General features: G+C 35.6%; 1 protein-coding gene across 2 annotated transcripts in view; it reads left to right on the forward strand.

The window, feature by feature from the left end:
- SHOC2 (SHOC2, leucine rich repeat scaffold protein) overlaps positions 1-27,259 on the forward strand; it is a 91,006-nt gene that overhangs the window by 18,669 nt on the left and 45,078 nt on the right. For both annotated transcript variants that reach the window (XM_025397747.1, XM_025397748.1), the window contains exon 2: positions 24,144-25,080. In XM_025397747.1, the coding sequence (XP_025253532.1) occupies positions 24,378-25,080 (703 nt within the window). In that variant the 5' untranslated portion in view covers positions 24,144-24,377. The remainder of the gene's footprint in view (positions 1-24,143; positions 25,081-27,259) is intronic.

Raw genomic sequence — 27,259 nt, forward strand, 5'->3', positions numbered from 1 at the left:
TCAGTGTTTTAATTTGATGATAGTGCGTGTGTTTAGTACTAAATAAGTGTACTTTGAGCAGTTGAAACACTATGAGATATAGATAGATATTTCTCAAAAAGGGTTTTGTGATCCAAATAAATTTGGGGTATCTTCTATGTAATACAATAATGTACTTTGCGAAGAATGTATAGAACACTAATAATTTCTACTTAAAGAGTGTAATTACATTGGAAGCACATCTTATCCCAAACCTATTTGATAATGGAACTGAATGTTGTAGAAATACATTTTGAGAAATGCCGAGAATATATTATAGAATATTTTCAGATCAGTGTATTGTTATGGTATTTCAAAACATGTATTTGCATGTCAGTTGCTTTTTAATAGGGATAAATAATAATTGCTGTCCCAGGATGTAAATATAATAAGAACATTTAACTGTGGTAGTATGTTTTCTATAAATCTGAGAGTTTTTTGACATGGAAATTTTGTTACAGTTGATTTTCCAGACTAAAAGTAATTCTTGAGTGCCTCCTATGTATTAAACATCAAAAATTGATCTCCTTTGGAACTACTTTCTGTTAAGTCCTAGTAGGAGGAATTTTAGAAATCTTGTAGCCCTCCTGACTTATTTTTCAGATGTAAAAACTGAAGCCTAGAAGTGTAGCTTTTGCCTAAGTCACATTGGAACCAAATCCTGTAACTCTAGATTTTTTTTTTGCTGTTTTTTTTTACTGCCTTAAAAGTTTTATTTATTTATTTTTTTGAGACTCGGTCTCCCTGTGTCACCCAGAGTGGAGCGCAGTGGCACGATTGTGGCTCACTGTAGCCCCTATCTCTTGGGCTCAAGCCATCCTCTTACCTTAGCCTCCTGAGTAGCTGGGACCATAAGCACATGCCACCATGCCTGGCAATTTTTAAAAATTTATTGTAGAAATAGGGTTTCCGTATGTTGCCCAGGCTGGTCTCGAACTTCTGGCCTCAACCAGTCACCCTACCTTGGCTTCCAAAAGTTCTGAGATTACTTTTGAGTACATTACTTTTGAGATGGAAAGCTAGGTGGTATCTCCACTTAACATGAGAATTGAGGTGAGATATCGAGTCATCTTTGATGTTAGATTATGTGGTATGTCAACTTTAATATATGTAGAACTCAAGTTTCTAGACATCTAGTTTCCCCCTCACTTCTCTGAATTATTTTTCTGCTAGGCAAGAGAAAAAGTAGTTTTAAAATAAGCACGTACCCTTACCAGTATTATACTAAGGAATAATCAGTGCTAGTTTTTAAGAATTGGTGCACAGGCCAAGAATGGATGAGTCGGATTCTTTTCTCAGTTGAGCTACATCATCCCTTCCTATTGGTCAATTGTGGAGATATTTTCCTACTATTAATGGAAAAGTGGACTTAAATGACTATGAAGTTAATCTCTAAGGTACTGAATTTAAATTTATAGAATATATTATTTTTTTAACATACTTTTCAGAAAGATACCTTTCTGTTGAAAATAATTGGCTTCTTGGTTATATGAATTATGCATTCAGACATAATGTATCATTGGAAGAAATTTCTCTTTTAACTACCAGAATGATAAAAATTATTAGTGCTTTCTATAGAATCAGGACTGAAATGATAGGAGAAAATTTTTTTTTGAGAAAATTTTTTGAGATACATGTGGATTTTGTGTATTTTGTTGGCCACTCATTTTACTCAGTTTGCCAAGACTAGAAAGCAGTGCTGCCTTTCCTAATCTTGTTTCATCAAAGTTTCTTGGGGTTTATGTGTCTAATCTTTATATTAATTGTGATGTATGTTCATCTATTTCTTCTGTGCTTCTTTCAGAGATGCATAACTCTGACATACTTTATATTTTTCTTAGAAAAGAAATGAATCATATTCGGAAGAAGGCACATCTTTAGGGTTAGGTTCAAAAGTCAGCATATATGTGAAAATAGTGTATATTGAAAATGTCCATTCAAAGTCCTGTAAATGCTGAAAGTATAATACATGTGATTTTGCATGTATCGTATATGTGAATTCAATTATTCATAGTTATACAATTTTATATGGAGTTTATATTAACAAATTATTCAGGTGCTGCTTAGGTATTACAGCACATTTATGAACATTTCAATTTACTGATTCTGTTTCTTGTCATCTTTATTTACTGTGATGATTTTATCAGTTCCTCTGTTATTTAATGGTTTTCTGTTGTCTTTAATTTAGATTTTTTCTTTTAACAAATTGAGGAACTGTCACCATCCACTCAACCTGGCCACTTGGATAATTGGTATACATTTTATAGAATGTTTGGATATGTTGAAAAATGATTCACACACTCTTTCTATAGATTGACCACACACATTTGTCTTTCCTGAGGAAAGACAAAATAGTGGTATTTGTGTTGGTTGTTTTTTTGTTTTTTTTTGTTTTTTTTTTTTGTGACAGGGTCTAGCTCTGTTGCCCAGACTGGAGTGCAGTTAGCACAGTCTCTACTCACTGCAACCTCCACCTCCTGGGCTCAAGCAGTCCTTCCACCTCAGCCTCCCAAGTATCTCAGACTACAGGTACATGCCACCATACCCAACTAATTTTTAAAATAGTTGGTATTTAAATTATTTCTCTCTCCCCATCTCTCACTTCTTTTTTCTGAGTTCTGATAGGTGTGTAGTGATCTGTCATTGTGATTTTAATTTGCATTTGCCTATTGATTAGTGATACTGAACATCTTACTTGAACATACTTGTTCTCTGTATCTCCTCTTCCGTGAAATGTCTGCTTGAGTGTTTTGCCCATTTTCTACTTGTATTATTTCTTTTATTAATGTTGAGGGTTTTTTTTGTTGTTTTTTATTTTTTTGTTTTTTTTTTTTTGAGACAGCATTTTCCTCTGTCGCCCCAGCTGGAGTGTAGTGGTGCGATCTTATCTCACTGCAACCTCTGCCTCCCAGACTCAAGTGATTCTGGTGCCTCAGTCTCCCAGGTAGCTGGGATTACAGGTATGTACCACCATGCCTGGCTAATTTTTGTATTTTTAGTGGAGACGGGGTTTCACCATGTTGGCCAGGCCGGTCTCGAACTCCTGGCCTCAAGTGATCCACCTGCCTCAGCCTCCCAAAGTGAGGCATGAACCACTGTCCCTGGCCTAATGTTGAGTTTTGAGAGTTCCTTTTATGTTTAACTGTAAGGCATTTGTCTAATACATGGTTTTCAAATATTTTCTCCCAGTCTTTATAGCTTGTTTTTTTCATTCTCTTAACAAGATCATTTGTGGTGCAAAACTTTTTAATTTTGATGAAGTGCAGTGTATTGATTTTTTCTTTTATGATTTTTTTCTTCATGTATATTTGAATTACTTTCTAGTGTCCTTCCATTTCAACCCAAAGTACTCACTTTAGTATTTCTAATAGGGCAGGTCTGTTAGCAATGAATTCTTTTGAGTTTTTGCTTATCTGGTAATGTCTTCATTTTACCTTCATTTTTGAAGGATAGTTTTTATGGATATAGAATTCCTGTTAGACAGTTTAAAAAAATACTTTTAGAACTTTGAATATATCATCCCACTGCCTTTTGGCCTTTATATTTTCTGATGAGAAATTAATATTCTGATGAGAAGTTAATATTTAGTATCTCTTGTACATGATGAGTCACATCTCTTGTTGCCTTTGTTTTCAGTTTTTTCATCCTCAGTTTTCTAAGATAAAGAATTCTATCAGCAGTTTGATAATCATCTGACTTTCATGTGGATTCTCTTTGAATTTATCTTGCTTGGAGTTTGTTAAGCTTCTTAAATGTGTAGATTGATGCTTTTCTTCAGAATTGAGATGTTTTCAACCATTATTTCTTTTCCTTCTTTCCTTCTGGGACTCCCGTTGTGAGTATGTTAGTTCACTTGATGATATTCCACAGATCTCTGAGGCTCCATTTCTTTTTCTTTATTCTTTTTTTTTTCTTATGTTCCTCAGACTGGATAATATCAATTGACTTATCTTCAACTTTGCTGTTTCTTTCTTCTTCCTGCTCATATCTGCTGTTGAACACTTCTAGTGAGTTTTCCAATTCAGTGATTGCACTTTCAACTCCACGTTATTTGGTTCTTTTAAAAACAGCTTATATCTCTGTATTGATATTCCCTATTTGGTGAGACATTGTCCTTGTGCCTTCCTTTAGTTCTATAGGCATGTTTTCCTTTAGTTCATTGAACATTTTTAAAATAGATAACTTACAGGAAATTTGATTTTAAATTTTCATTTACAACTTTTACCTAAGTGAACATGAGCTATCACAACCTTCTGTGAGCCTGTGTCTTCAACTCTATGGCTTGATCAGTAATAAATGGCTGAGTTGTCCTGCTGGAACACTGAAACCTTGCTGACTCACTAGAGAACAAAAAGTAGTCTCACGGCCAGGCACGGTGGCTCACGCCTGTAATCCCAGCACTTTGGGAGGCCGAGGCGGGCGTATTACCTGAGGTCAGGAGTTCGAGACCAACCTGGCCAACATGGCGAAACCCCATCTCTAGTAAAAATACAAAAAAATTAGCCGGGCATGGTGGTGTACTCCTGTAATCGCAGCTATTCGGGAGGCTGAGGCAGGAGAATTGCTTAAATTCGGCAGGAGGAGTTTGCAGTAAGCTGAGATAGAGCCACTGCACTCCAGCCTGGATGAAAAGAATGAAATTCCATCTCATTAAACAACAACAACAACAACAACAACAACAAAAAGTAGTCTCACTATGTTAAATATTAAGAGTGAGTAACTTGTGTTTGTAAAATTGAGAACTTATTTTCCTATATCTAAACAAGGAAGTTAATCTTGAGGCAGTAGGAATGGAATTAAGAATTCTGGTCAGGGAAAGTCACATTGGCCTTTTATGGATCAATTTTAACAGTCTGCGTTCTCCTTTTCTTCTTGGCAACCCAGAATCTTTCTACCAATTCTTTTAGCACACTTCTTCCACCTATTATCATTTCAGATCCTCTTTTGCCCCAACTTTGCCCCATGTGGCTACGGATTGGATTTGATCTCACCAGTCTCCTCCTTCTTGCTCGTCTCAAAGGAAAACCTGCCTATTATCTCCCTGCCTTTTTGTTCTTATAGAAAAACTGAGAATGACAAAAACATACCTTGGAAAATTTATTATGAAATCTGAAATGTGACATGTTACAAAGTTCATAAGCTCCTTGTTCCATGATAAATTGTTATATCTATTCTTAGGATATTCCGTTGTGATACTATTTTCTGCTTTTTATTTTGAAGTTGGTGCTTATCCAGGCCCTCTTACATTTTACCATTATCCAGTGAAAATCTATGGATCTTACCTTTATGTATGCTCCTTCTGCCTACAGTGGAAGATGAAGATAATCCAGATCACAAATAAAAAGTATGTATCTTTGAGCCCAAAAAAAGGCCAACTTAGAAGTGTTTAATAAGTCCAATATCTGGATTTCCTCAGGGACAGTTTCTGTTATTTGCTTTTCTTTCTGTGTATGGTTCATATTTTCTTGTTTCTTTGCCTATCTTATAATTTTTTGTTGCAAATTACGTTTGGACATTTTAAATAAATGATCTTTGAAATAATGTGGACATTCTAAGTAGCATAAAAATATCAAAATAGTGGAGACTTAAAATAATTTGGCAACTATGAAAAGCACATTTTGCCTCTCTCCAGGGTTTGTTGGAATACTTGTAGTTGGTTCTTCATTTAATTACTTTTGTGAATTAATTCTGCAAGCTCTATTTGATGTGTGTGACTACCTCAGTAGATCATTCAGTGTCTAGTTGGTTAGCTTAGTTGTTTCTAATGACTGGACAAAGATTTCTTTACATGACTGGAACCAGTAAATCTCCTAGTCTTTGCCAGAGGATTCTCTGTGTGTGTGTTGGGGCATGCCTTCAACACTCAGCTGGGTAGTTGGCAACTCTGCCTTGTCCTTAATGTCCTGCTTGTGCAGAGCTTCAAAGCTTAGGGCCTTTTCAGGTCTTTATTGAGCATGCACACAGCCTTAAGCATGTGTATGATCTTCTAGATTCCCAGTAATATGTCAGAGCTTTTCAAAGTCCCTATAGGTATTTCATTCTCAGCTTTTCGTTTTAAGATTTTAGTCTGTTGCTCCAACTGTTATTCACTGCTTCAAGTAGATATGGTATAAAACACTTTCTTGTAATTTTTTTCAGTAAATATCTCCCTGGGGACAAGTCGTTTTGCATTGTGCAAGCTCTGAGTCAGGTCACATTGCAAATAGGGTCTTCCTGGAAACAAGATCAGTCAAGTAGTAATTTGTGGGGAAATGAAGCTTTGAATGAGCTACAACTCTTGCTGCTTTTTAAGGTAGCTTCTAGAGTGCACTGGGAATGTGACCTGTCATTTCTTCGAGACTACTGTGGATCTGGAGAGCAAGGGATGGGACTAGGGCAAGTTAAAATGTTAGAAAACTCATCATGTTTACTGAGATTAAGCTTTTTAAAAATAAATGCGACTTGGATGCAAGCTTTTTATTAATTTTTAGAGTTCTGATAAAGGTGATTCTGACTATATTTTCCAGTTTTCTTAGTGCTTTTGTTGAAGAGAGAGTTTTTAGAGATCCTTACTCTGCTGTTTTCTGTGATGTCGCCTCCACTTGGGCTTTGGCATCCCATACTGACAAACCTCCATGTTTGACTCTCCCTATCTCCACCCCAACCCCACTCAGACTCTGACTCTCCATGCTAGGCTTACCCTCTGTGTGAATGCCTTCTTCACCTTGCTTGAAGTCTTAACTGTTCATGATGTTCAGCCTCCCCTTTAACCATCAAGCCTATCATGTAGAAATCTTCCTCACTCTCCTAGACTCCAGTATCACACTCTGGTTCATCACTACCAAATCACTACCTGTGGATGTTCTTCTCACCCCGTCAGGTTCTGATTCTCTAGGTTGAGCTATTTTCCTATGAGCATACCTACCGTATCCCAGTTGGCCTCTTAAACCTCTTGTGGGTTACCATAATATGTCAGTGTTCATCTCTTCCTGTTCTGACTGATACCCTACACAGAACTGCATCTTTGTGGGATTGTCCTTTTCATCCTACTTAGGCCCTGAGTTGGATATTTTAATCAAATAAAAATCTCTTAAGTTTGAATAGTATAATCATGATATCACTCAGTGAAATCCTTGATATCGTATTATTGTAGTGGTAGCTTCTGATGGGTATGGGAATGGGAATGACATAATTCTATACTATGCCTTCTATATTTTTCATTTTAGTTTTTGTTTTACTGAGATATCAGATATTTTGAAGCTGATCATTTATATTTCTTAAGAAATTTATTCTAAAAAATTATATCTAGATATATTAATTTGTTGTTTTATTCATGTAGTAACCATTTCTTGGACATCTAGTATTGGCCATGTTCTAGGCTCTGAATATACAGCTGCAAACCAAATAGTCAGAAAGCCCCTGCTTTCACAGATTTCACTTTCATAGAGGAGAGGGAGATGATAGACAAAATAAATAAGTAAATATATTTTATCAGGTAGTAAATGTTGTAAAGAAAAATGAAGCAGGGTAAACATAATAGGAAAGATACATTTCTATTTTATATGTAGATTAAGAATGAGATATTTGAGCAGGGAACAAACAATGATATTTGAGAGAAAGGGCTATATATATGCAGATGGAATCGCTAGAACAAAGACCTAAGGTGTGAGCATGTAGGTCTGCATTCAGAGAAAAGCAAGATTAATGTGAATGGAATGCAAGTACCTAGCAGGGAGAGTTGGAGAAAAGCTAGAGAAGTAGGGGCTAGATCATGTGAAGTCTTAGAGGTTGGAGTAAGGACCTGCCTTTTATTTTGAAAGATGGGATGGCATCAGACTTTTTAAGCAAGGGAGTGACTTCATCATACTTACAAGTTAAATAGGAAGAGCGATGTTAGCAAAATGTCAGAATAGTAGTTTTCAGCATTTGTTTCTTCACAGAAACATTTGGAATAACCATTCATAGACAAAAATACCTTCACAAGAGCTAAGGATTCCAAATGATAGATTGTAGCACCCGGGTGTAGTATAGATACAAAAATGATGCATTGAAGAGGTTAGGAAGGACAGTTTCACATTAATTGTTTCACCCCTTCCCAAGCCTGTGCAGCACAGTATAGAGAAAGATACCCTCCAAGTGCAGGAAGGAGAGTCAAGTGAGCACCCAACTTTACTGTGAACCCCAGCACTAGAACCATCTTAGTGAAACCCAGTGCCAGGCTGGCACCATGGACCTAGGGCACCAGGCCAGATCCCACAGAACCAGTCTCCAGACCCACCCTTGCGAACCTGGTAACTGAGGCTAGCCTACTGGAGAAGTCAAGCAGCAAGCCTACTCGTGGACAATGCTAGCCATACTGTCCAGAATCTCTGGACAGACTGACTGGTAAAGGGCTTCCTATGTTAAAGCTCCTCTTTAAAGACTGGAGAGGCGCCTACTTCTTCAGATATGTAGAAACCCGTGCAAGTCCATAAGGATCTCAAATGATCAGGGAAGCGTGACACCATCAAAGGAACAAAATAAAGCTTTAGCTATGATAATTTGTTGATAGCTATATAATATAAAAAGATATAAATTGTGTCCTCAATAATGTAAACTTGGAGAGGGTGTGGAGAAGTTAGAGTTTTTGTATGTGATTGAAATTAAATTTTTATCAGCCTAACAACAGACTATTATAACTATAAGATGTCTTATATACATCGTGTGGAGAAAAACCCCTGTAGTAAATACACAAAAGATAAACAGAAAGCATGTAACTACCAAAAAAAAAAAAAATCAAATCACAAAGGAAGACATTAAGAGGATGAAAAAATAGAGGAACTACAAGATAGTCAGAAAACAACAAAATGACATTGGTAAGTCTTTATCCACAATTACTTTAAATGTAAATGGATTAAGTTCTCTGATCAAGAGACAGTTTTTTTAAAAGTTTTTTTTTCTTCAAAGATCCTACAGTATTATAGAAATAGAAAAAACAATCCTAAAATTTGTATGTAACCATGAAAGACTCCAAGCAGCCATAGCAAGAACAATTTTGGAAGCATCATACTACCCGATGCCTCCAGAATTGTTCAAAGTATACTACAAACCTGGCAGTCCAAATGGTGTGGTACTGGCATAAAACCAGAGGTAAAGACTGGTAGAACAGAACAGAAAGCTTGTACCGTGTGTACCATCAGTCGATCTTTAGCAAAGATGTCAAGAACACACAATGGGGAAGGGATAATTTCTTCAATAAATGGTGTTGGAAAAACAATATCCATATGCAGAAGCATGGGCATAAAAATTTCATTCCTGTACTATATATAAAAACTCAAATGAAAATCATTACACCATATGCAAAAATCAACTGAAAATAGGTTAAAGACTTAAAGAGCTAAAACTGTAAAATTACTAGAAGAAAACAAAGGGAAAAGTTTCTTGACATTGGTCAAGGCAGTGATTTTTTGGATGTGACCCCAAAAGCATAAGGAATAAAAGCGGAAATAGAGAAATGGTATTGCATCAACTAAATAAGCTTTGACACAGCAAAGGAAATGATCAACAGAGTGAACGATAATTGACAGAATAGGAGAAAATATTTGCAAAGCATACATTTGATAAAGATTTAATATCCAAAATATATTTAAGAACTCAGTGATACAAAAACAACCCAATTTTTTAAGATGGACAAAGGACTTGCGTGGATGGCCTTCAAAAGACAACATACAATGTACATCAGGTATGTGAAAAAAATGCTCAACATCATTAATCATCAGGGAAATGCAAATAAAAACCACAATGAGATGTCACCTCACACCTGTTAGATGTTACCTCATACCTATTATCCAAAAGACGATAGTAAGACTGTAAGTGTTGGTGAGGATAAGAGAGAACAGAACTCTTTTACACTGTCATAACTTGGTACAGCCACATACTGAAAAATAGTATGGAGTTTCATCAAAAAATTAAAAAGATAACTTTTATATGATCCATCAATCTCATTTCTTTGACTTCTTGGTATATATCTAGAGGAAGTGAAATTATTATGTTGTGAGATATCTACATTCCCATGTTCATTGAAGCATTGTTTACAATAACCAAGATATGAAATCAGCCTATGTCTTCACTGATGGAGGAATACACAGAGAAAATGTGACATTCAGCCTTCAAATCTAGGAAATCCTGATATTGGTGACAATGTGGATGAACCTGAAGGCTGATATGCTAAGTGAAATAAGCCAGGCACAGAAAGACAAATACTGTTTGATGTCACTTACATGTGGAATTTTAAAATGTGGAACTCATGGAAGCAGAGAGCAGAATAGTGGTTTCTGGGGATTGGAGATAATGGGGGAAATGTTGGTCAAAGGGTACAAAGTTTCCATTTTTTAGGATGGATAAGTTCTGGAGATCTGGTTTACAGCATGATTATAGTTAATGCTGTGTCTTTTAGTGGAAATTTGCTAAGAAAGTATATCAGTGTTCTCACACAAATAATTCTGTGTGTTAGTGGATATGTTAATTCAGTTGTATTCATTTCACATTGTGTATGTGTATCAGAACATCACATTGTACACCTTAATATATTCACTTTTTATTTGTCAATTATAATTCATTAAAGTTAACATGGTGGCACCTAACTTTGGGAAAATACAAATACTTGTTCTTGAGTCTTGCAAATGATTTTAGTAACTTTTTTTGTATATTTATGAATGAGAGAATTTATAGTCACTCAACTAATTTGATGTGTTATAAGTGGAAATAACATCATTTGGAGGAGGTAGGATGAGATAGCAGAGCACTGTGAAATTAGAACAATTTGGTTCATTCCTGCCTCTGCCACTAATTGGCCCCATAACTGGGCACAGATCAGTTCATCTGTAGAACAGGTGGTTGTACTAGATACCAAAGGTCTTTTTATTTTTTAAGTTCTATGCATGACGTTGCTTCTAATTTTACTGTGGGAAATTTTTCTCTTCTGATAATCAGTAGTGAAAAAAATAGCTCACCCAGGAAAACTGAATTTACAGAAATACCTAAGATCTTATGCAGACAGAATTGGGATTTGAACTCAGACATAAAATACCAAAACCAGTAGAATGGAAAGGAACAGGTCATCTTATATTTTGTAGCAAGTCATTCAGAAAGGTTTCAGTCCTCTAGTTGCTGATGTCAGACTGTTTTAATTCTGATTTCACTTTGTAGTGATGAGATTTTAGGTAAAAGTTTTAACCCAAGTCTGTTACCTAATTAGAGATTTAGAACTTTTTAAAAAGTCTTCCTCCCTCTCCCTGATATTTTACATTTTTCTGTTCAGACATTTATAGGAATTATTTTGCAAAAAGAGAGGATTTCTGATACATAGGTATTCATAATATCTTTTTTCTTTTTCTTTCTTCTTCTGTTTTTTTAGATGGTGCCTTGCTCTGTCACTCAGGCTGGAGTGCGGTGGCATGATCTGATCTTGGCCCATTGCAACCTCCACCTCCTGGGTTCAAGCGATCCTCCCACCTCAGCCTCCCGAGTAACTAGGATTATTAGCCATGGCTAATTTTTCTGTATTTTTAGTAGAGATGGGATTTCACCATGTTGGCCAGGCTGGTCTTGAACTCCTGACCTCAAGTGATCCACCTGCCTCAGGCTCTTAAATTACTGGGATTACAGGTGTGAGCCACCCCACCTGGCCTAATAATGTTGTTTCAATTGATTAAAACTTATAGGCATAGGGTTGTTTTTATTCTTGAGTTAGGACAGGCTTAAGAGGTCCTCTGTAGATTGTTACAGACAATGAAACTACTAGTTTCTCTTCAATATTGCCCTCTTTCATACTAGTTTGTAAACCTTAATTTTTTGCCTTTACATTTTGGTTTTTCAACTTTTTAATAAAGCAGTATTTTAAGTGATTTTTTCCAGTTACATTTTTAAAATATAGACTTCACTTTTAGATAAATTTTAGGTTCATAGCAAAATTGAGTTGAAAGTACAGAGTTCCCATATATTCCCTTTTCCACCCTGCAAGCGAAGTCTTCCCCGTTACCACCATCTTGCATCAGAGTAAGCACATTCATTATTATTGATAAACTTGCATTAACATATTATCATTATCACCGAAAGCGCATAGTTTACATTAGGGTTTTTACTGTTGTAGGTTCAATGGATTTTGACAAATGTGTAATGACATACAGCTATCCCTGTAGTATCATAGGGAATTGCTTTACTGCCTTGAGAATTCCTGTGTTCCACCTATTGATCCTTACTTCCCCAAACCCTAGCAATCACTGATTTTTTTTTTTTTTTTAAAGTTTAAGTTCCAGGATACATGTGCAGAATGTGCAGATTTGTTACATGGGTATACATGTGCCATCATGGTTTGCTGCACCGATGAACCCATCATCTAGGTTTCGAGCCCTGGATGCATTAGGTGTTTATCTTAATGCCCTCCCTCCCCTTGCCCCTGACCCCGCAGCAGGCCTTGGTGTGTGTTGTTCCCCTCCCTGTGTTGTGTCCATGTGTTCTCATTGTTCAGTTCCCACTTATGAGTGACAACATGCAATGTTTGGTTTTCTGTATCTGTGTTAGTTTGTTGAAGATAATGGCTTCCAGCTTCATCCATGTTCCTGCAAAGGACGTGAGCTCATTCTTTTTTGTGGCTGCATAGTATTCCATGGTATATATGTACCACATTTGTTTATTCAGTCTGTCATTGATGGGCATTTGGGTTGGTTTCAAGTCTTTGCTATTGTAAATAGTGCTGCAATAAACATATATGTGTGTGTATCTTTATAGTAGAATAATTTATACTCCTTTGGCTATATACCCAGTAATGGGATTGCTGGGTCAGATGGTATTTCCTGAGATCCTTGAGGAATTGACACACTGTCTTCCACAATGGGTGAACTAAATTACATTCCCACTAACAGTTTAAATGTGTTCCTATTTCTTCACCGCCTTGCCAGCATCTATTTTTTCCTGACTTTTTAATAATCGCCATTCTGATTGGCATGAGATGGTGTCTCATTGTAGTTTTGATTTGCGTTTCTCTAATGATCAGAAACACTGATCTTTTTATTTTCTCTGTTTTATCTTTGCCAGAAAGTCTCATAGTTGGAATCATACAGTATGTAGCCTCTGCAGACTGACTTCTTTCATTTAGAAATGTGCATTTAAAATTCTTTTAAAATGCATTTAAAATGTGTCTTTTTGTGGCTTGATAGCTCATTTCATTTTAGCGCTCATTAATATTGTATTTTTTATGATGTACCTCATTCACCCATTGAAAGACATCTTGGTTGCCTCTAAGTTTGGGCAATTATAAAGCTGCCGTAAACATCTGTGTACAAGTTTTTCTGTGAACATAGTTTTCATCTCATTGGGTAACACCAAGGAGCACAGTTGATGGATTGTATAACTTGTGTGTAGTTACAGTAAATCTTTGATATATGTATATATACACACACACATACACATATGTGTGTATATATATTTTGATAGGTTTGATGTGTATATATATATTTAAACCTACCATCTTATGCCACATATTTGATGGATTGGGGGGAATAGAAAAGGAAATATACTTTAAAAATGGATATCCAGTGATACCTCTTCTATAATATAAAAAGGAGAAACACATTTTTAATTATATATAATTATTACTTTTTAATGTATTTAACCTAAGTGAAGTCATCTGTCTTCGTTCATTTTATTTTCTAATTTGGCTTGTCTATAAGCACTAATTTAGTTTTCGTTGACCAACAATTTGTTGAAAAATTATACTTTTATTCTAAATAATTTGTCTTCAGAAAAAGCTGCTGTTTGCTTCTTTTAAAGGAAAAAAGTCCATTGTTTTTATGTATAATTTGTTAATGTTTATATTCCAATTTAGTGTCACAGTATATACTATTAAGTTAAAATATTTACTTACATTAATATTAAATATTACAAATTCAGTTTCTTTTTTACTAAATGATATTGTCCTAGAATAGAAATTGAAATATTTGAATTAAGTGCATGTTTTATTTTCTGATACTACATTTTTTAACATGAGAGAGGCAGCATGGTTAGGGTGGCAGGGGTATATTGACTATGGAATCAGAAGACTTGGTTATCTAGAATCATCTCATTCACTACCTAATTATATGATAAATGTTTATATTAGCATCAAAATAAAAGGGTAGTATCAGCTAGTTTCTTTGCAGCAGATTCTCAAATCACTTTGAAATTAAAAGTGCCTTTGAATTTAAAGTTTAAATATTTTGTTATTTTAATATAGGTACTAATCAACTACTATAAAACAGGCACTGATACAGATGTTAACAATATATCTGTGAACAAGACAGACAAGGTCTCTTATCTTAGGGAAGGAAGTCTTACAGAGCTTACATTCTTGCAGGGAAATGGGATGTATCATAAGCAAATAAACATAAAAGAGTAAAGTAATTTCATATACAAATAAATGTTTTGAAGAAAATAAAACAGGGTAGATGGTCAGAGAAGGCTTTATTTAAGGGGTGAAGCTTGAGGTGAATCCTAAATATTAATAAAAGAGTCAGCCATGTGAAAATAGGGGAATAACATTCCAGGCAGAGGCAACAGGGACAAGTACTTGAGGTAGGAAAGAAATTGGTGTTTTCAAGGAACAGAAAGAGCAGTGTGACTGGGGAATAGTAAGCCAATGAGAGATTGGTAAGAGATAAGTTTGAAGAGACAGGCAGGGAAACCTTTTCCTAAAATATGTTCATTTTGAGATTTAATGGAGCAACTCTAAGATGTCTTTTCTTCTAATTAATATTTGAAAAATTAGCCATTTCTGGTCCTCTGTAACATTTTGTGCTGCTTACAGTGGAAAGCCATTAGAGAATTTGAGCAGGAGAGTAATTTGAACTACTTGGATAAAAAGTGCTTTGTTCACTTTTTGGAGAATGGATTTAAAGTATGTGGGAATCAGCAGGCCAAGGTAGTTCAAGAGAGAGATGATGAGAGCCTGGAGTACAGTGAAGGCAATGAATGTGGAGAGTAGACGATTTGTGATTCATTTTTACTAAAGTCCACCATGCTTGCCAAAGGTTTGGATATGGGAAATGAAGGAGGAATAGGAATAACTCTTAAGTTTCTTAAGTTTCTTGCTTAACCGAATGTTGTCTTTTACTGAAATGGAGCAGTTTGGGATAAAGATCTGATTGGGAAGGAAATCAAGTCTGATGCAAATGAGGTAGGAGGTTTTTAGAGAGATTGGGGGGAAAATCTATTGATTATCTCAGTTCAGTTTAAAAGACATTTATTGAGGTCTCTGTATGCAGAATTTTGTGTAGACTCATTAACTGCTGACTTAATAAATTCTTACTTGCAATATCATGTGTGGGACATCTGTTAACCTGTAGTGTGAAAGGGAATTCAGGGGGAAAACAGAATCTTTTAACCAAGAAATACATAAATATGACTTTATGTCATTGCTCTGTTTCTGTAATTTTTGTTTCAACCAAAATATTATAATTTCTTTTTTACTAAAGCACATTGTCCTAGAGTAGAAATGGAAATATGAGACTTAATTACATGTTTTATTTTCTGATATTACAATGTTCATTCAACACTGAACAAAGTTCCTGTTCTCATTGAAGAGTTAGGGGGAAGGAAGGGTATAAAGGCGTAAGGAACAGTTAAGCAAATAAAATAATATCAGATAATTTAAAGGGCATTGTCATCAAAATTGGAAGATATGACAGAGTTGTAAATGATGGAAACCTTATTAAATATATGCTTTTTAAGTACATGGGTCAAGCAACCCAAATATATGGGTATGTATGGGTAGCACATGCACTGACACATGTAGAGAATTAAAGTGTAGGCTTTGCAGAGTCACCTGTAATAGCTTCCTCTGCTATCTGCATGTGCCTAACTGCCTGAAATGACTCCTGTGCATCCAACAGGTTTTTTACATTTCATGTTTTTTTTTGAAACAGTTTCACTCTTTCACCTAGGCTGGAGTACAGTGGCGCTCACTGCACTCCACCTGGAGTTCCTGGAGTCTCCGCTCACTGCAGCCTCTGCATCCAGGGTTCAAGTGATTCTCCAGCTCAGTCTCCCGAGTAGCTGGGACCACAGGTGTGCGTCAGCACACCCGGCTAATTTTTTTTTGTATTATTAGTAGAGACTGGGTGTCACCATGTTGGCCAGGCAGGTCTCAAACTCCTGACAACATTTTATACCTTAAGACCACTCCGCTTCTTTGGATATAACTGCTTGTAATTCTGCTTCTGTGCCTAATGTCCTGTGATACTTTGCTGCTTTTTAAAAAATCTTTGTTTTTCACAGCAGCACTCCTTGTCCTAAAATATGTTGAAATTGTGGAATAAAAAGTTGAAGACTTTTCCGGTTTGAAAACTCTTCTTACATGTTAAAAAATGATAGTCTTGTATAACATGAATGTTTTAAATCTTACATTTATCTTGATCTGCTTGGGTTTAGATTATCTGCTTCCGTTACCTTATATAATTATGTATTTCATGTTTAGGAGAAATAAAAAATAAATGATTGGGCTGTGGGCAAAATCCTTTTTTTTAAATAACAAACTATGGCTCAAGCCTGTAATCCCAGCACTTTGGGAGGCCAAGATGGGCGGATCACAAGGTCAGGAGATCGAGACCATCCTGGCTAACACGGTGAAACCCCATCTCTACTAAAAAATACAAAAAACTAGCCGGGCGTGGTGGCGGGCGCCTGTAGTCCCAGCTACTCGGGAGGCTGAGGTAGGAGAATGGCGTAAACCCGGGGGGCGGAGCTTGCAGTGAGCTGAGATCTGGCCACCGCAGTCCAGCCTGGGCGACCGAGAGAGACTCTGTCTCAAAAAAATAAAAAATAAAAAAATAAAGTATTCCTTTTAATGTGTATATATTGCCAGTGAAATATCTCATAAGTAGCTGCTTCTTGTAAGTAAGTTAAATATATTTGTAGCCTCTTTAATTGAAAGAAAAATTTTAGTTGACCTGCAGAATTAGACATCAGGGTACCTTTTCTGGTGAACCTGGAAGTTTGTTCAGAGATCAAGAAAACAAGCTCTTTATTGGGTGTTTGTCCTAAGGCAACATTAACTTAATAGAGATTTTCTTTCTGTAATTTGCTGATCTTTGTATTTAAGTTTGGAAATAGCAATATTCATAAATGGGTACCTTTGGTTGTAGTATTGTTCCATGCTTTCATGCCATTCAAATGGTTCATCAGATAAGATACGTTATTGTAGTCAGCAAGATTGGTTAGAATAGTGCCCTGAATATCAATAGCTCTGTATTCTAGTTTCAGCAACTCTGCCTCCAATACGCGCTTGAGTAAATCAGCGCATTTCTTCTCAAATTCTTAGGACTGTTGTGATTGAAAGCTTATTGCTTTGTTTTGCCATAATTTACTGTCTTTTTAGCTTTTTAATGCTCGTCTGTTTTACCAACTCTTTGACTTAATTGAACATAGTTTTTTACCTGGTGTGTATAATGCCGTGCTTATATGTTTGTGGATAAATGTAAATTCTCCTGCAGGAAGAACATCAGATTCTTAATCGGTAAGGCATCCCCTCACCCCACCCCCACAATTTCCAAGTCACTCTTCCAGTTCCTTGATCTCTCCCTTTTCCTCTAATTATCTAAGAAACGAATAGCTTATTAGGTTCACTTTTTTCTCCTTGCCAGCCCAAACTGTACTGTCTGGTTCCTTATTGTTCTGCCACACTTGCTCTGTGAATCCCCTCAACTTTAAATTAATTTAGGAATACAATTTAGATTGCCAAATACAGTTTTGAAGATTGATGCCACTACAAATTAATGATATCAAAATTTATCAGACTCAGCAATTTTATTTATCTCTGGTCTATGTCCTCATCCATTCCCTTTTTACTTCTTTCATCAATGCCTTAGCAAACTTTGCCTTTCTTGCTCTCAGCAGATTAATTTGCTTCTGTTTCACCAAACGAATGTGATTCTGTATGTAACTGGAGATGATAATCTCACTTAACTCTCTCTTATTCCTCTTCCCTTCAAACAAAATTTGTTTGTAGCTGAATCCATTCTCATTTTTTAATTGAAAGGAAAAAAGATCCTTCTTCTCTAAGGCTAAGTTTTCTGCCAGTATGCTACGTATTTTTGACTACTCCTTCTTTCTAAAATTTAAATAGATGAACTGGCTGCTGCTTTGACAATACCCTTTCCTAGTTTATGTGTACCTCTGTTTCTCTTTGAGGGCTTTGTCATCCATACATTTCTTTCTTTTTTTTTTTTTTTTTGAGACGGAGTCTCGCTCTGTTGCCAGGCTGGAGTGCAGTGGCGTGATCTCGGCTCACTGCAACCTCTGCCTCCTGGGTCAAGCGATTCTTCTGCCTCAGCCTCCTGAGTAGCTGGGACTGCAGGTGTGCACCACCATGTCCAGCTAATTTTTGTATTTTTAGTAGAGACAGGGTTTCACCATATTGGCCAGGATGGTCTCGATCTCCTGACCTCGTGATCCGTCCACCTCGGCCTCCCAAGGTGCTGGGATTACAGGCATGAGCCACTGCACTTGGCCCATCCATCCATTTCTAAATATTTATCTTCCGCAGAGTACCAGTATCATCTTCTACATGCATTTTGTGGATATTCTCATTTCAAACCTTTGCTGTTGACACCAAAGCTGTATCTTTATTTCTAGCCCAGACCTCCCTCCTTTATTCTAAAATCACATTTTCAAGTGTGGACTAGACTAGAATCTCAGTATAAATTTGTTCAAAATTTTACTAATTTTCTTTTTTTCTATGTTCCCTGTCTTGAATAATCATGCTGCATCCACCTGATTTAAGCTGTCAACTCAGACATTACCCTGAATCCCTTCCTTCTGTCTACTCCTGTTCATCCCCAGCTGCTTTCTGTCTCTAGAATTTTTCCTGTGTTTTCCTAGTACCTTTGTAGTTTAAACCAATTGTTCTCAAGTACATCAGACCTAATATCCCATTTATGCAACATTCTGTAACGGTTCCTTACTATTCTAAAATGATAGTAACCTACATTATTTTTAAAAATCTATGTAATTTCTTAAAGGAGATATATAAGAAAAATATTGTACATTTTGTATGTTATATAAATGCTTAGGCACAATGATATTAGAAAACAATGAAGAATTTATTATACATTTTATGTTTCAGTACTTAAGTGTTCAAGCACGATACCAGAAAGCAATGAGGAGCAAAAGTTTGTACATATGTCATGAATGTAATTGTTAGAAGTGCAAACTGATACGGATGTGTTATATTTGTGACTCGGATACCGAGATCAGTATGAGTATCAGTGATCATCAGAAATAACAAATAACTCTTAAAGAATAGTGCAAAAGTACTGCAATTTTTGTGTAAAATGGAATTAGATTCAAGGTGCTCAAAATTATAAACAGGTATTTCACCTAGTTACACAGGTTGAATATTTGTAGGTATTTGAAGGTTGTACAGTATGCAAGGATAGTTCTTATCTCCAGACCTGGCCCATTAAATGCCAGTAGCATTTCTCTAAACATTGAGACAACCTAAAGTGAACCTACAAAATTCCAAAATACTGTAGCTAAAAATAGTTAGATTGTACCTTTATCATGTTTGGCGTGGACTATTGCAGTGACTTCCAAATTTGCCTCTACATAGAATCACCTCGAAAACTCTTTAAACATACAGCTTACTGTTCCCTACCACAGATACTTATTTTGTTAGCATTCTTGGATTAGAGGCTAGGATTTCTAAGCTCCCCAGATGATTCTTGCTGAAAATGTCTGGCACTGATTGAACATTAGAGAATTCTTGCTGAAAATGTCTGGCACTGATTAAATACGAAATTATTAGCTTTTTAAATTTTCTGCCTTCCTTCTGAAGTCCTGTTTACAATCATTCTTAACAGTGTCAGGTAAATTTTGTTAAAATATGACTGTAATCATAGCCTCTTCTCCTTCAGGAGTCCTTTACTGGCTTTTTATATTTACTCTTGGCAGCCCCTGAGAGTATACTGCTGGAACATTAGAGTTGAAAGAATCATGATGTCTGCATGATAAAGTCCAAATTACTAAATTTGAATAACCAGCCTTTCCAAATTTGGCAGCCTACATTTTTTACTTCTTGTGTCCAATTTGCATAAAAATATAGTTCCTGAAAGGAATGATTTAAAACCTGACACTGACTTATGACAGGGCTTGGCAAACTATGGCCTGATGGCCAAATCCAGTCTGAGGTCTGTTTTTGGTAAAGTTTTATTGAAACACAGCCACTCTTACTCATTTGCATATTGTCTACTTTTCTGCTAAAATGACAGAATTGAGTACCTGTAGCAGAAAGCAATCTGTCTTGCAAAGCCTCGAGTGTTTAATATCTGACACTTTACAGAAAAAGTTTGCTCACCCTTGACTTAGAAGCTATTAGAAGCCTAAATGAATTGTAATCAACACCCTCATATAATCATGATTTGGATGTTTATCTCCGAAATCCAACATGGGATGGGGGAAGAATATATCTGGGCTTTCGAGTCCTTACCAGGCTGACCTGGTTTTGAATTTTTCGTTAGTCACTTAGTAGGTATCTGACTTTGGTGCCTCAGTTTTCTCATCTGTAAACTGGGACTAGAGGAACTCTTAGGAATTTGAAATTCAGAGTTTTCATAATTTGGAATATAGTTATGTACCAGAGAAAAATGGTATCAACTCAGAGCTCCACCAAGTTTGTAGTTTTTGTTTTGTTTTTGGGGAATCTCTCTCTGTTGCCCAGGCTAGAGTGCAGTGGCGCAATCTTAGCTCACTGCAACCGCTGCCTCTTGGGTTCAAGCGATTCTCCTGCCTCAGCCTCCCGATTAGCTGGGATTACAGGCGCCCGCCACCACGCTCGGCTAATTTTTGTATTTTTTAGTAGAGATGATGTTTCACCATGTCAGTCAGGTTGGTCTCGAACTCCTGACCTTAAGTGATCCACCTGTCTCAGCCTCCCAAAGTGCTAGGATTACAGACGTGTAATCCTAGCAAATTTGCCACGCCTGCCAAATTTATAGTTTTTTTGTTTGAGGTCACTAATGGTTAAATGTATTCAAGGGAGCTAACATATCAAGTGCTTCATATGCGGTAGTTATTAGGTGGAGGTGAATAAGAGAGTCCTCTGGGGTAGTAAAGATCCCAGTATAAAAACCTCCTTGCCAGCCTCAGCTTAATTATTGATGCAGTTTTACGCTTTTATCACTAGATTTCAAGCATTTCGAGACTGGGTACTGTGTATTCTATTACCTAAGTGGGTACAAGATTCAAATTGTGTGCAAATATAGCCTTCCCCCAAAACATAGTGGAGTTGAAGTGATTAAAAAACAACTATTAAATAAATAACTTATTTCCAAGAAACATGAAAGATTACTCTCAATATGTTTTCTTATCTAAAATGTTTGACAGTGTCACCTGATTCAGGTCTGAACTAGATCCAGAACTTAATTTTTGACTGTCAGATAACTTGTTAGTTCTCTTGGCCAAAAATATTTTTACTGGATGTGAGAAATTTTTAGTTAATAGCTAAGTCTGGCTGGTGAGTTAATTCCCTTAAGTAAAGCATAGTGATTTTGTCAAGGTCAAAAGCTTTATTCTCTGACTAGTTATATTTCTTATGAGCTATTACTGAACTATATATATCTGCAAATCTCATTAGGTACAAGAGCTACAGGATGAGTTTGTGGGTCACTAGTTCAAATTCATCACCACTGCAGTAAACCCATCAGACAGTTCAAGTATCAGTCTGAATTTCAGATACAGTGGATAGTATTATAGATTATGGGAAGTCCTTTTAGATTTCAATGGGAACTTTATTAATAACTTGTATTTCCATTAATACAGTTTCTTGACCCACCCATTACCTTCAACCTTCATTATTTTTTAATTATATTTGAAAACTATAATATTAAATATACTGGTGTTCAGATTTTACATTTGGTCATATCTTGTATTTCCCGAACTTGATAAGCTTTTGCTGAGGCATTTATTTTTATAAAATACCTAGACCCCTTCTCCCTAAAACTTTGATTCAGTGATTTGTGATGGAGCCTGGAAATTTGTATTTTTAAACAAATATCTCAGGTCATGTATTTTCTTTTTTCGTTTTTATCATTAGAAAAGTTTACTTTTTATTTCTTTCTAAGTTTTCTTACCTTTTAATAGGGATAGTCTTGTTCTATCCTCTGTACTTAATATATGTGATTTTACACCTTATATATCTCATTTGATCTTTATATAGGAGGTGTCCTTCTAAATTTAGGATATACATATCTTGCTAAATAGAAATTTGATTCCAGAAACTTGATATAGTGACATTTCTTAAATACAAATTGATAAGCAATGCCTGTAACCCTTTAGCTATGCATACTTCCCATTATTTACAGTTGTATGGTTTTAGTAAATGTATTTTCATATTGGCTTATCAGCATTCTTTTCTGAATCAGTATCTCTAGAGTTTTTCTTAGTCTCTCTCCATTGTAGTGCAAAATAATTCTTTTCTTTTTTTCGAAAGGGGTGGGTAGTAGTAGATAGAGCTCTCCTGGTGTGCTAGCAAATAATGACGTGTTTGTTTAATTGTAGAATCTTATATACCAGTAAAGTTCACACTGTGCAGTTTCAGATTTACAGATTATTCATCCTCTACCCCAGTTCCTGTTATTTCTGCACATTTGACCGTTTGCTTCAGCAAAGTGACACATTTTCAGTGTCCTGTGCAAACTAAGCTCCATTCCTTATTCTAGGCAAAACTTTCTTTTTCATGACACCCATCTGTAATGCTTTGCCGCCTCTCCTTTAGTTGCTTGAACGCAACCCGTTAATCCAGGACTAGTTAGCCTAAGTCCTTCCTGTAAGCTTTTCTCAACCGTTCTCACTGATACCAATTTTCTCAAAAGTGCTATAGCATATGCCACTCATCTGAGGATTTAATAATATACTGTCTTATCAATTACTTGTTATATGTGAGTGTTTTGGCTGTCTAAACTGCAAGCTTGTATATAGAGTGGGGTTCACATCCTGTAAAAATAAATTATTAGCAGAATCCTTAGCATTTAACATTATCACATCCTTTTGGTAGTCTGACAAAATTCTAATAACTGTTTTAACTGCTTAAGCTAGTCAGGTAAGAAGTTATTTTATCTTTAATCCCAAGTACCAAATAATTATCAGTTAGATAAATAGAGTTAACAATAGAGTCACAAAATAAGAATTACTAATTTTAAATTCCAAAATGTTTAGGGAGGACTGATTCCTTCCATAAATATTTTACTAATCTTTTTATCCTTTGCCAATCTTTTCGGCCTGTCATTTTACCAGCAAACTTTTTCTGCTTTTAAGAACTCTGTGCCATTGATCTTTCTCACTTTTTCAGTCCCTAGAATATTCACATCATCGGACATTGCCCTTTATCACTGGTTTTCAAAGATGATCCCCAGGTCTACCTCCATCAGAATCATATAGAGTGCTTATTAAAGTACAGATTCTTAATGCCCCTTTCCCTGAACTGTGCTGTTTTTCATACATATTTCACTTTGTTCATTTTTTTTCTTTTGCCAGACGGCTCTCCCTTCTATCTTCACCACCATTGAAATCCTTTCTATTATCTAAAGCTATCTGCCAATTGTAGATAGAACTGTTTTAGTGTAGTGGGTTAGGAACGTAGGCTGTGAGCACATACTACCTAATTTGGAATATTGGCTCCATCATGTTTCCAAGATCTCAAAGTTAGTTACTTAAAAATATTTCTGTGCTTTAGTGTTTCTTTATATAAAATGGGGATAACAATATATCTCATCGGGCTGTTGTATGTGTTATATTAATATATGTGAATTCCTCAGAATAATGCTCGTACATAGAAAGGACTTAATAAATATTAAGCTTATTGTTGTGGTTTCTTCCACTTTTTAGCTCTTACAAAATTTTATACTAAAGTAACTCACATTCTTACCTCTTCCTATTAGACTTCAAGTTTGTTGAAAGTAGAGCCAGCCTTATTAAGCTGTGTAGTTTTAAATGGATTTTTACATAATAAAGGATGTTCATAAATATTTAAGAATGAAATCAGAGGAAAATGACAAACTCTAATAAGATTGTTTTTCAGAGCCTATTTACTTAATATAAATTATCTAAAGTAATTTAATACTCTCTATATTATATTTCAGGAATTCTAATGAATCACTGATTGACCAGCACTATTTTACCAGTTGGAATGCATTATCAGAAATGGGCATAGTGCTTTTAGATCCAACATGTAACAGATGGATGTTACTGCATGCTGATTACTTCTTCGAGCCAGTACTTTTTTGATTGTGTAGGATCTTTGTCTCTTCATCTTTGAATTCAATTACTGGAAAATAAAAGGAGTTCATGTAGTTTTTGTCCAGGCTTGAGTCACCATGAGTAGTAGTTTAGGAAAAGAAAAAGACTCTAAAGAAAAAGATCCCAAAGTACCATCAGCCAAGGAAAGAGAAAAGGAGGCAAAAGCTTCTGGAGGTTTTGGGAAAGAGAGCAAAGAAAAAGAACCTAAGACCAAAGGGAAAGATGCCAAAGACGGAAAGAAGGACTCCAGTGCTGCCCAACCAGGGGTGGCATTTTCAGTTGACAATACGATCAAACGGCCAAACCCAGCACCTGGGACTAGAAAAAAATCCAGCAATGCAGAGGTGATTAAAGAACTCAACAAATGCCGGGAAGAGAATTCAATGCGTTTGGACTTATCCAAGAGATCTATACACATATTGCCATCATCAATCAAAGAGTTGACTCAATTAACAGAACTTTATTTATACAGTAACAAATTGCAGTCCCTCCCAGCAGAGGTGGGATGTTTAGTAAATCTCATGACATTGGCTCTAAGTGAAAATTCACTTACCAGTTTGCCTGACTCTCTTGATAACTTGAAGAAGCTGCGGATGCTTGATTTACGGCATAATAAACTGAGAGAAATTCCTTCAGTGGTGTATAGGCTGGATTCTCTCACCACTCTTTACCTTCGCTTTAATCGTATAACTACTGTGGAAAAGGACATCAAAAACTTGTCAAAACTCAGCATGCTTAGCATTCGAGAGAACAAAATTAAACAACTACCTGCTGAAATTGGTAAGAGGCCTTGGATTATTATTATTTGTAGTGTTTGTTATGCTAAATAATTTTGAGTGCTTTTTCATATCAAAAAATGCCTGATACTTGCCTAAAAACAGCTTATTTCTAAATTACAACTTTTTAAATGGTTTACTTTATTCCATTTTCAGCACTGTTAATAGTACACAGCTTGAAATTGTTTCATAGACTTAAAAAGTGAATTAGAGGCCGGGCGCGGTGGCTCAAGCCTGTAATCCCAGCACTTTGGGAGGCCGAGATGGGCGGATCACGAGGTCAGGAGATCGAGACCATCCTGGCGAACACAGTGAAACCCCGTCTCTACTAAGAAATACAAAAAATAGCCGGGCGAGATGGCGGGCGCCTGTAGTCCCAGCTACTCGGGAGGCTGAGGCCGGAGAATGGCGTGAACCCGGGAGGCGGAGCTTGCAGTGAGCAGAGATCCGGCCACTGCACTCCAGCCTGGGCTACAGAGCGAGACTCCGTCTCAAAAAAAAAAAAAAAAAAAAAAGTGAATTAGAAAATAGATGTAATTAGATCTTTCCCACACAAACCTAATCTTCTTTTACTTTCGTTGGAGAATAAATTTAAAGAAGAAAAGATGTTTGCCTAATTTTCATGTTGTTGCTACCTGTTTTTAAAGTATCTGTTGATACAATTTTATTAGATATATGAAAACTACATTTTCTCATTCTCTGACTTTTCCATCTTTATCTGAAAGATGTTTAAATTCACATCACTTTCTACCTAATTTACCACAAAAGGTTGACAAATCAGAGCTTTATGAAAGAGCAGTGTCATAAGAAAATAGGAAAAAAATTTTTCTTGCATCTTGAAAGTACTTACATGTTTATTAAAAATAACACAAGAATTTAGAACGGTAGAAGAAACGTCACCTGTAGCAAATGCAACGCTGTTAGCATTTTGGTAATTTTCATTCCAGTCTTGTATATAAAGCTAACTTGTACTAAAACAAAGAAAATGTTTTTTAAAGCCTGGTAGTAGGAGAAAAACATAGGGAATATACACATGTGAACATGTCAGTAAAAAATTAAAAATTAGTTCTGGCATTTTTAATTATGGAAAAACATTCTGAAACATTTGGAATATAGTAATCCATTGACATCAGTTTTGAAAAATTGATAAAGGTATTGCCTTTGTGGGCCCTTTTTATAAGATTTATAAAAATTGTCATAAAATGTTGATTATGAAGCTTTTTAAAGGATGTTTTCTTTTTGTATTAAAGGCAGTTTATTTTATTCTGAAAAAAATAAAGATTATATTGTTGCTTTCAGTATTGGTCTTATAATGAGTGATAAACTTTCTGATTTTTAGGCTTTGCAGCTTTTCAAAGATATGATATTCTGTGGATGTTTTAATATTTTGTTTAGCTTTGAAAAAAGATGTTTAAATTTTAAGTATGACTTGTTACATTTAACTCTTAACTAGACAATCCAAATGTTAATTAAATTTTGGTTTAATTTAATGTGTTTAGAAAATTTATGATAGGTTTTCTCAAGTAATGTACTACAGAGTATGACTTACTCATGAGATATTAAAATATTCCCAGGAATTTCTGAGTGAAAATGCTCCATTCCATGTCTTCAGATAGAAATGTGGTTGTTGAAGGACTTGTTTTAGTGTCATATTTAGTCAAAATTTGACCTGCGTGTTATGGCTCGTGTTATGGAATAGAATTACAAGCAATTGGAGAAATAAATGCTGAATTTCTACATAGAAATATAAAAGTTATTTCCTGTCTTTGTTCTTATTGTTTTGTGTAAGTGTTACACTCAGTACTAAAAGTCTGACTTTAATTCACAAATCTCTAAGGACTTTTTCCATAGAAATGCTATCAAATTACCTAGGAATTAACATACATATATGTTCTTGAGCATATAGATAGCATTTTTATTAAAAAGTGAATGTATCTTTTAAAATTGGCATATTTTAAGTAATTATATGGCTTGTATTTGTGGCTACCTAGTCTTTTGACCTTTATTCCTAAATTGTAATTTTAAAAACAGCCATTGAATTTGTTAATGGGCTCCTTCCCATAATTAGTGACATTACTAAAGTTTGTGTTTTTGTAATTGCTGGACTTCTGTAAAAATGGTAATATCGTAAGTGTTGCTTGTTTCATTCTAAGCAGGGCATGAGAAAGTAAACTGCTTTTAAA

This window comes from Theropithecus gelada, chromosome 9, assembly GCF_003255815.1.
Source record: "Theropithecus gelada isolate Dixy chromosome 9, Tgel_1.0, whole genome shotgun sequence".
NCBI lineage: Eukaryota > Metazoa > Chordata > Mammalia > Primates > Cercopithecidae > Theropithecus > Theropithecus gelada.